General features: G+C 32.6%; 2 protein-coding genes across 2 annotated transcripts; both read right to left on the reverse strand.

The window, feature by feature from the left end:
- Positions 1–4,297: 4,297 nt before the first annotated feature.
- On the reverse strand, positions 4,298–5,371 carry LOC117933657 (protein P21-like). Its single transcript, XM_034855138.1, has one exon. It carries the CDS (start codon positions 5,339–5,341, stop codon positions 4,598–4,600), a length of 744 nt encoding a protein of 247 aa, XP_034711029.1. The 5' UTR covers positions 5,342–5,371; the 3' UTR covers positions 4,298–4,597.
- Positions 5,372–7,487: 2,116 nt separating this feature from the next.
- LOC117926665 (thaumatin-like protein 1) lies at positions 7,488–8,447 on the reverse strand. Its single transcript, XM_034845864.1, has one exon. The coding sequence runs from the start codon at positions 8,368–8,370 to the stop codon at positions 7,690–7,692; it is 681 nt and encodes a 226-aa protein (XP_034701755.1). The 5' UTR covers positions 8,371–8,447; the 3' UTR covers positions 7,488–7,689.
- Between the last annotated feature and the right edge of the window lie 2,139 nt (positions 8,448–10,586).

A 10,586-nucleotide genomic window follows, 5' to 3' on the forward strand; every position in this document is an offset into this window, starting at 1 on the left:
TATATAGAGGAAACGCTGCGTTTTGGCTTGGTGCAAATAAAGGCCCGTCTCTACTTTTCTCGTGAGGATGCCATGTGTCGATCAGTTTCCCACTTATTTTATGGAGGTGGCTACTTTGACTTTTTGTGCCCCGGTACCGAGGCATGGAGTGCTGGTTTTTGTTGATCTGGGGGTTTGGGAAGGTGGCCGTGGTCCATGACAGAGTGTAATGGAAATATGGAATCATAGCCTCCTATGTGGCGGGGATAAGATCAAGATTAATATTAAGTAGTTTGATGCCGCGTGGTGTGTATCCCACTCAGGTCTAAAGTCAAAGTTTGATTGGAAAACTTTTACACAAAGATTTATAAAACATGATAGTTAAAAAATTACTTTTAAATTTATGTTAATTGGTGAGAAGTTTAATAAAAATTTGTTTTTAAAATAGGCAACTTCCAATTCAAATACAAAATTTAGAAATTCTCTTAAAATTTACTTTCAAATCGGATAAATCTAATTAAAAATGCTTTTTTTTTCAATTAAAACTTCACAAATTATTATAAATTTAAAAATAATTTCTCAATTATTAAAAATATTAAATAATTTTTATAATTATTATTAGGGTGTAACACTATACGACTCTTAAATAAAATGGATAAATCATTCAAATAATAATGATTGAATATTATAAAAGATTTAATTATATCTACGACTATCAAAGATCCAATAATTACGATTTTCATAATAATTTTATGATAACATTTAAAAGAATATTAAAAATCTTATTCCACTTGGAATTTTTTTATTAATTTATCACACATGGTCTCCTAACACTTGTCCTTGAAACCAAGCTTTATTAATTTATAAGAAATTTAACTCTTTTTAAAAATACAAAATCTAAATAATAATTTTAAATTGATTTTATTATGATTTTAGAGGTATTCATGATTACTCTTTAGATTTATAAAAGTATTGTTTTATCACCCTTGTCCCTGAAGCTTGGATCGGGCTTCAATAAATATAGTTTATTTATGATCCCTAAACTAGTAAATTAATCTTTATTATTAAAAAAAAAAACATTTCTTTGAAATATTATTGACCGCTTAGATTTAATCTGAAAAAAATTTCAAGCTCAAAAGTCCTTTTTTATTTTACAGAAAAGAAAAAAGAATTATTAATTAGTTTATTAGATCTGTACTCAAATTAGAAACCTGTTTGATTCGTAGATTATTGTCGGGTGTCGAAGGAATCTATTGGGCCTGTTCAGGCTTCCACTACTTATTTCAGATCTAGTAGTAAAAAAAAAAATTATTCTGCTTGAAGACAGCCTATATCAGTATGGGCCGCTGTCGGGTGTTGTTGGAAATTGAAAGGTTCTCACATATTCAATTCTGAATTTCAGTTTGGGATTTGCTGGCTTTTTCTTTATAGGGGTTCGTTTCATATCAGCCTATTTGGATTTCATGTCCTTCATAAAGTGTATACTGATGGGTTTGGGCTCATTAATATAAATTGGGCCGACATCATGGGCCTAAATTTCAAGCCATCCAGTTGCAAATTTGGTGGGCTGGATGGGTTAGGTGTGTTCCTCCAACCAGTCCCAACAACAAATGGGGTGGCAATTTGTGTAAGATGGTTATATTAGTATAGTGTAAAGCCTAAGCTTTCTATTATATAAGTTAATCTAATCCCGATATGAATAATAATCATATTAAAAATATAAATTCAAATATTATCAAATTATTAAACAAGTAATACATTTAAGAATTAATTAGTTAAAAGGGATGAAATAGTCCCCATATTTATGAATTTAACCTTTCCCATGTTTTTGTTTGAAGAGTAATTAATTTTTGACATAAATGGCTTTAATTATTTCAAGTATTTACATGTGTGTTTTAAAAGAAAGAGTTATTTTTATAAATAAAAAAAAGAGACCATTTTTATCAAAATGAGGCCAAAAAAATAATGAAGGGTTTTGTATTATGGAGGTTGAACCCAAAAACTATGTTTTTGTTAAAGAAGTTAAATAGGTTGACAAGTTTCATCCAAGGTGAAAATGAGTAACTAGGCTTCTTCATTTATTTTTCATCAGAATCACATTATGGACTGATTATCACATCACATGCGCACAATACAATCATTACGTGCGACATAAGATTTATAGCACGTATGTCTTCAAATTGATAAATTGTAGTTTTTTTCATTTATTATTTCATTCGTTAATGTACAGAGTATATATAGAGGGTAATTACCATTCTAAGAATGAGAAAGAATAATATAAGGAAATAACAACTAATATCTTAATATTTCAATTTTCCTAATATCTCAACTTTCCTAATATCTAAACATTCCTAATATCTCAACACTAAATGATATAAGGAAAAAATGATATAAGGAAAGCATTTATAATATCTCAACAGTATAAAAAAGTGGAAGTCAACCTGCTGTGAATTGAACCGAACCGGACTATGGTTCGGATCCGAATCCGAAAACGTTGGACGCGGTTGCTTCAATGAGCCGACCCATCATACGCGGTTGCTTCCATAAATTCTTTGGTTACGTGGCACGTGTTTTGAAAAACTGAGGTGATGATTAATCAATATTAAATGAGAAAATGATAGCTACTAATTATAAAATAATGACTGAGAGCTAAAGCTAAGGAATATTTTAATCCAACGACTTCAAAAGGCGATTTAGGTAAACATGCTCTCTTTACAAAATATGATCAAAGTACAACCCAAAAAAGTTATCTTTTAAGTGAATTTAAAAATAATAATTTTCATTTTACCGAAACAATTATAAGTGTAAGGATTGTCACTCATACCAACATAATTCACATGAGGATCGTATATTATTTTACTAACAAATATACTTTAAATCCAAAATAATGTTATTTAAGACTAAAATACACGTAAAAGTATTTTTAAATAATGTGAGATAGGTATTATCCCAATACATAAAATAAGAATTATTTTCTTTAAAATGTACTCTTCATAAAAAAATATTTTTTTATTTGATTTTCTTTTTATTTATATTTTTTAAATAATGCATATTTACGATAATTCCCTTTAGCTTTATCTACTTTACAATATAAAATTATGGAGACACCCCCTCAATCACATAATAATAATATTGGACGATTAGTCTATGAACACTTTTATTACATTAAAAGAAATCAAAAGTCAAAGTCAACACATCATGCCAACAGAGAAAGTTGACATAGATTACACTTGGAGTTTTGTATATTAGTAAATAGAACCTATGGAGTAAGAAAAACACTTATTTATAAAAATTATAAAAAAAAATTCAAATAAAAAGAAGACAAAAAAATGTAAGAAAATTAAGTGATTTCGTAACCTACCCAATATTCTAATAAGAGAAAATAATGAGAAAGAATTAATATTTTTTTTATTATATAACAATATTTCATATAAAAAGCCAATTGTTTAATTATTAAACATACATATACATAGTAATAATAATTAAAAAAAAACATATCATAATATAGAAATATAAGGAGGAAATATAAATAAAATAAGAAAGTCTTTATAAAGAATATATCTTAATCAAGGAAATGTGATACTTGATATCATATACACTTTTTATTTTTTATTTTTAAAATAAAAAATGATATTAATCCATATATAAAATGTAAGAGCTCTTGACTTATCCTAAAAAGATAATGATTTTAAAAAATATTAAAAAAAAAAAAAATCAAGGTGACAAGGTTTGTTTATATTTTTATGTAAGGGCCATTATATTTTATATAAAAGTTTTTATTATTTTCTAATTTTAAAAGTGAAAAATAAGAAGTGTATCCATACATGATTTTCTATTTTTTTAAAAAAAAATTATGGGAGAAAAAAATAATAAATAAATAAAAGATAGGAGGATTAGTTGATACCATGTATAAGTTGGGCCCTAGGAGGCCTTAACTTCAAGCATGAGACTGCGACCCAAATGCGGCCCATTCAACTAAGTTGGACTGGGTCACATCTCACCATGGTTACAAATTTGCAGTCCCAAACTCCTTGATAGGATGATTAGATTTCGTGAAATATTGGTGTAGATGGCAGGGTTCAGGGTTCTAGATTCCATGGTTTTACATGATCATCACAAGGTGCAATAAATGGTATAAGGTATTCCCTAGTATGGAGCTTCATAATAGGGATTTTGCGATTTTTTGTGCGACTAAGTGGAGCTGTCAGAATCCGATGAGAAAAAAGTAGTGGAGGAAAGATATATGTTTGGTGAACGTGTTCATTTAATTTTTCCAAATTTTCTTTCTGTGGGCCCTCAATATTCAGCCAAACTCGTCTTACTGGAATGGTCCACCTGTAAGTAGGTTGAACCAGGCAATCATTAAGTCAAACAACGTTATCCCACATCGCCTATTTTCATTCAAGACAAACAAACACGACACTAAACAGGATATACGACTAATTTTCCGTTATTGTCTTTTCACCTTCCATCTCATGGAGATCATGAAAGCTACAGATGAAAAGAAAGCTACAAGTTCATAGAACTGTAACATTATGCTGGACAACCTACTAGTACTGATAGATAATTGAGGAGGGTTGACACACATGCTTTATTTCACTCGGATTTTGAAGACCCTTTACTCCTCACTATCACTTCCATACATCTCCAGAGGAAAAATATTGTTGGAAGAGCCTCTAGGGCAGAACACAACCCTATAGTTGGTTCCACCAGGGCATGTAAATGTGCTTGTGGGATCATCCTGAGGATAACTGTACGCATCTGGGCACCTGGTCTTGAAAAATCTCGAATAATCTGTCGGTCCACATTTAATATTGTTGCAGCAGTACTGCGGAGTCTTGAACACGGTACACGGGTTATTGCACCCTCCCGGAGCTTTCAACGCCTGCGGGCATTGCCCGTTGATATTCGCCGTGCACTTGATTCCACGGCACCCGCCGCTGGTGGGGCTGAAGTCCATAGGGATGTTGAACCCGTCAACGAGGGATATATCGAAAAAATCCTTGTTACCAAATTGGTTCAAGGCGTATTCTGCTAGTGTGTTTGGTGGAGAACCCCAGCCTTGACAGTTCAGGACGCCGCCACAGTCACCGGTATCGCACCGGCCACGACCACTGGCATCGAAGTGGCAGTTGGTTCGACCCCAGATTCGGGCCATTTTGGTGCCAGCGGGCACGTTGAGGGTCCAGCTTTGGCCGCGGTCCAGGCGGCGGCCACCACCGGGAGAGGCAGCTGCCCAGACGGTGTAAGAACACTGGTTGGTGATTTGGAAGGTGGCTGCATGGATGGAGGAGATGAAGCAGAGGAAGAAGATAAAGAGGATGCGCAAATCGCTCATACTGGGAAGCTTGGAGCTGAACATAGGAGTATAGATGTCAGGTGTGGTGTATTTTGGCTTGTGCCTCATCAATGAGACCAGGGGGTTTATATAGAGGAAACGCTGCGTTTTGGCTTGGTGCAAATAAAGGCACGTCTCATTAAAGTACAGGCGGCTCCTCGTGAGGATAAAAGTTTGGGGATGATCCTCTGCTCTGCAGTCCAGGCCAGGATGCCATGTGTCGATCAGTTTCCCACTTATTTTATGGAGGCGGCTGCTTTGACTTTTTGTGCCCAGGTACCGAGGCATGGAGTGCTGGTTTTTGTTGATCTGGGGATTTGGGAAGGTGGCCGTGGTCCGTGACAGAGTGTAATGGAAATATGGAATCATAGCCTCCTATTTGGCGAGGATAAGATCAAGATTAATATCAAGTAGTTTGATGCCGCGTGGTGTGTGTGGGACATCTTTCAATCCCACGCAGGTCTAAAGTCAAAAGGTTTGATTGGAAAACTTTTACACAAAGATTTATAAAACATGATAGTTAAAAAATTACTTTTAAATTTATGTTAATTGGTGAGAAGTTTAATAACTTCCAATTCAAATACAAAATTTAGAAATTCTCTTAAAATTTACTTTCAAATCGGATAAATCTAATTAAAAATGTTTTTTTTCAATTAAAACTTCATAAATTATTATAAATTTGAAAATAATTTCTCAATTATTAAAAATATTATTTAATTTTTATAATTATTATTAGGGTGTAACAATATACTACTTTTAAATAAAATGGATAAATCATTCAAATAATAATAATTGAATATTATAAAAGATTTAATTTAGTCTCTCAAATACGACTATCAAAGATCCAATAATTACGATTTTCATAATAATTTTATGAAAACATTTAAAAAATATTAAAAATCTTATTCCCACTTGGGTTTTTTTTTAATTTTTTTTATCACACATCTCCTAACACTTGTCCTTGAAACTAAGCTTTATTAATTTATAAGAAATTTAACTCTTTTTAAAAATATAAAATCTAATTAATAATTTTAAATTGATTTTATTATGATTTTAGAGGTATTCATGATTACTCTTTAGATTTATAAAAGTATTGTTTTATCACCCTTGTCACTGAAGCTTGGATCGGGCTTCAATAAATATAGTTTATTTATTATCCCTAAACTAGTAAATTAATCTTTATTATTAAAAAAAAAAAAACATTTCTTTGAAATATTATTGACTGCTTAGATTTAATATGAAAAAATTTTCAAGCTCAAAATTCCTTTTTTATTTTACAGAAAAGAAAAAAGAATTATTAATTATTTTATTAGATCTGTACTCAAATTAGAAACCTGTTTGATTCGTAGATTATTGTCGGGTGTCGAAGGAATCTATTGGGCCTGTTCAGGCATCCACTACTTATTTCAGATCCAGTAGTAAAAAAAAAAATTATTCTGCTTGAAGACAGCCTATATCAGTATGGGCCGCTGTCGGGTGTTGTTGGAAATTGAAAGATTCTCACATATTCAATTCTGAATTTCAGTTTGGGATTTGCTGGCTTTTTCTTTATAGGGGTTCGTTTCATATCAACCTATTTGGATTTCGTGTCCTTCATAAAGTGTATGCTGATGGGTTTGGGCTCATTAATATAAATTGGGCCGACATCATGGGCATAAATTTCAAGCCATCCAGTTGCAAATTTGGTGGGCTGGGTTAGGTGTGTTCCTCCAACCAGTCCCAACAACAAATGGGGTGGCAATTTGTGTAAGATGGTTATATTAGTATAGTGTTAAAGCCTAAGCTTTCTATTATATAAGTTAATCTAAACCTGATATGAATAATAATCATATTAAAAATATAAATTCAAATATTATCAAATTATTAAACAAGTAATACATTATGTAATTCATTTAAGAATTAATTAGTTAAAAGGGATGAAATCGTCCTCATATTTATGAATTTAACCTCTTCCATGTTTTTGTTTGAAGAGTAATCAATTTTTAACATAAATGTTCTTAACTATTTCAAGTATTTACATGTGTATTTTAAAAGAAAGAGTTATTTTTATAATAAATAAATAAATAAATAAATAAATGAGGCCAAAAAATAATGAAGGATTTTGTATTATGGAGGTTGAACCCAAAAACTATGTTTTTGTTAAAGAAGTTAAATAGGTTGACAAGTTTCATCCAAGGTGAAAATGAGTAACTAGGCTTCTTCATTTATTTTTCACTGGAATCACATTACAGACTGATTATCACATCACATGCGCACAATACTATCATTACGTGCACAAATTTATTATTCTTTAGGCTGAAAACTAGAACTTTCCTGGGTGTCTTGTACTCTTTTCATTCACCAAGAAAGTGAAGGAAAATGAGTTCCAACTTTCAAGGGCAAAACGTGACCTTGTAGTTGACACCAGAAGGACAGGTGAACAAGCTGGTTTTATCATCCTGAGGATAGCTATAAGCATCTGGGCACCTGTCCTTGAAGAATTTGGAGTATGTGGTCGGACCACAGCTTCCAGGTCCATTAGTGCAACAGTAATTATTGGTCTTGAACACTGTACACGGGTTGTTGCATCCATCGGGGGCCTTCAACTCACTGGGGCATTGCCCATTGATGTTAGCGGAGCACTGGATGCCGCGGCAGGCGCTGGTGGTGGGGCTGAAGCCCATGGGGATGTTGAAGCCATCGACAAGGGAGATGTCGATGTAGTCAAGGTTATTGGGCTGGTTTAGAGCGAATTCGGCGAGGGTGTTTGGGGGTGAACCGTAGCCCTGGCAATTGAGGAGGCCATTGCAGTCACCAGTTTTGCATTTGCCACGCCCATTGGCGTCGAAGGTGCATGAGGTTCGGCCCCAGATGCGAGCATTGGTGGTGCCGGGCTTGACGGTGATTGTCCAGGACTGGCCGGAGTCAAGTCTCCGTCCGCCGCCAGGGGAGGCGGCTGCCCAGACGGTGTAGGTGCATTTGTTGAGGATGTCGAAGGTGGCTGCATGGGTGGAGGTAAAGAGGAGGGTGAGGAGGAGAGGGATGAGAATTGGGAGGGTGGTGTTGAAGCGCATTTTGATGTTGAATGAATCAGATGATCAGAATCGAAGTATTTAGAATTCTTATGGGTTTGGGCTAATGCGGTGTCTTGGAGATGGATGCATGGAGGGGCTTTTATAGATGAAGGGTGGCTATGGTTTGGGAGATTACGTGAGAAGTGGGTTAATTCGAATAGAAATTTCAGCATTTTGTTGGACTTGATTGGATGATTGATTACAGATAAAAAGATGATGAAAGAAACGGAATTGCCCATTCATGGCTTTACTCTAGACTTGGCTTGGCAAGCCAAGTGGCCATGGTAGAACTGAGAAAAGGCCACAGTGAGGAGAATACACGCATAATAAAATCAAGACAATCCTTCCATGAGAAAACGCGACTTGAATGGAGCATGCATCTTTTCATCACGCGTCCACACACATAGGAATGACCCGAAGAGAACGGCATTAATATCTCCCATGCAGAATGCGGAAGTGAAGTCAAGCTGTCAGAACTTAGAAATTAGAAGAATCCGTGGAACCGGTAAACTTGCATTTGAACAACCTATCATGTTCAATTTTTTGGATGACCCTTATCTGTTGCTTTAAATTATCTATGCCATTCTAGATGGAATGGCGTCCGAAGCAAATCAATGAAGAAAAGAAAAAAAATGTTAATAAAATTGATTTTTTTTATATATGTGTGACTATATTATAAAAAATTAAAAAAATAAATTTAATTACAAGCTCATACAATTTTTATATTTTTAAATTTTTAGATTGAAAAATTAAAATAAATAAAATAAGTTTAAAATAATATATAAAAATAATTTATTCATCCTAAATTTATTATTTTATTTTATTTTTTTCTTGCATTTTTCAATGATGGAATTTTCTAGAATGATTAGAATAATAAATAAAATTATTAGAATTTGGGTAAGTTTGGTTGCTGTTTTTCAAAATTGTTCTAAAAAATAGTTTTTTGTATTTTCAGAAAAAAAAAATTGTGTTTGAGAACTGAATTTTGGAAAACAGTTTTTATTCTAAAAAAAAAAAACATGTTTGGTTGAGCTAATAAAAAGTTTTTTAGAATAAATAAAACAAAAAATTTGTTTGAAAGTTATTTTTTTTAATTAGTAAAGTGTTTTCTTCTATTAGCTTGATATTATACATATATAAATAATTTTCATATGTATGATTCATTTAAATTAAAAAAAAATTATTCAATTTTGAAATTTTTATATTAGTTATAATTTTTTTTTACTTTGTCACCATGTATAAGTATATTAATTTCAATAATTTAAGAAAGAAGAAAGGATTTGCGGATGGAGGGTGTGGTGGTTAGGTGGAATTCACATTTGTGGAAACACAAAAAGAAGAAAGAGAAAATACGAAAAAAAATATATTATTTGACTAATAAAAAAATAATGAAAACATCTTTTTATTCTTTTCCAAAAAGTAGTTTTTGAAAACATAGAAAATATAAAAAATAAAAACACACTCTTTTCCCCAAATAATTTTTTTGTGTTTTTTGTTTTCAAGAACAGAAAAGAGTTTTTGAAAACAGAACCAAACATGCCTTAAGAGATACAGTAGACTTTTCTAGAATCCGAGTATTAGATGATAAAAAGGTAAGAGGTTTGTGGACTGTTAGGGCGGACAACGTCTCTTTAGACTTTTCCCGTGTGTGCCTGAGTCGTTGGCTGCCAAAATGTCATCTTGCAACGAAGCCACAGTCAGGAGAATACACGCATAATGAAATCAAGACAATCCTTCCATGAGAAAACGCGACTTGAGTGGAACATGGCATCTTTCGTGCTTAGATTCTAATTCATCACGCGTCCACAGGACCACACACATAGGAATGACCCGAAGAGAACGGCATTAATCATGGCCCTGCAGAATGCGGAAGTGCTGTTAGAACCTAGGACTTAGAAACATGACGTGGAACCTGTAAACTTGCATTTGGACAACCTATCATGTTCAATTTTTTGGATGACCCTTGTCCGTTGTTTTAAATTATCTATGCCGTTCGTCAGAAGCAAATCAATGAAGAAAAGAAATAATAATAATAATAATAATAATAAAATTGATTTTTTCTATTATATATTTGACTATATTATAAAAAAATAAAAAATAAAAATAATTAAAATTAATTACCAACTCATATAATTAAAATAATTTATTGACATAATATTTTTTTTATATATTTTTTTTCTTACATTTTGCAAGCACCTAAGATGATGGTAGAGTAG

This window comes from Vitis riparia, chromosome 2 (assembly GCF_004353265.1).
Source record: "Vitis riparia cultivar Riparia Gloire de Montpellier isolate 1030 chromosome 2, EGFV_Vit.rip_1.0, whole genome shotgun sequence".
NCBI lineage: Eukaryota > Viridiplantae > Streptophyta > Magnoliopsida > Vitales > Vitaceae > Vitis > Vitis riparia.

Bases quoted from the DNA above. Each gene is read 5' to 3' on its own strand.
- LOC117933657 (XM_034855138.1), bottom strand. From the start codon at position 5,341: ATGTTCAGCTCCAAGCTTCCCAGTATGAGCGATTTGCGCATCCTCTTT.
- LOC117926665 (XM_034845864.1), bottom strand. From the start codon at position 8,370: ATGCGCTTCAACACCACCCTCCCAATTCTCATCCCTCTCCTCCTCACC.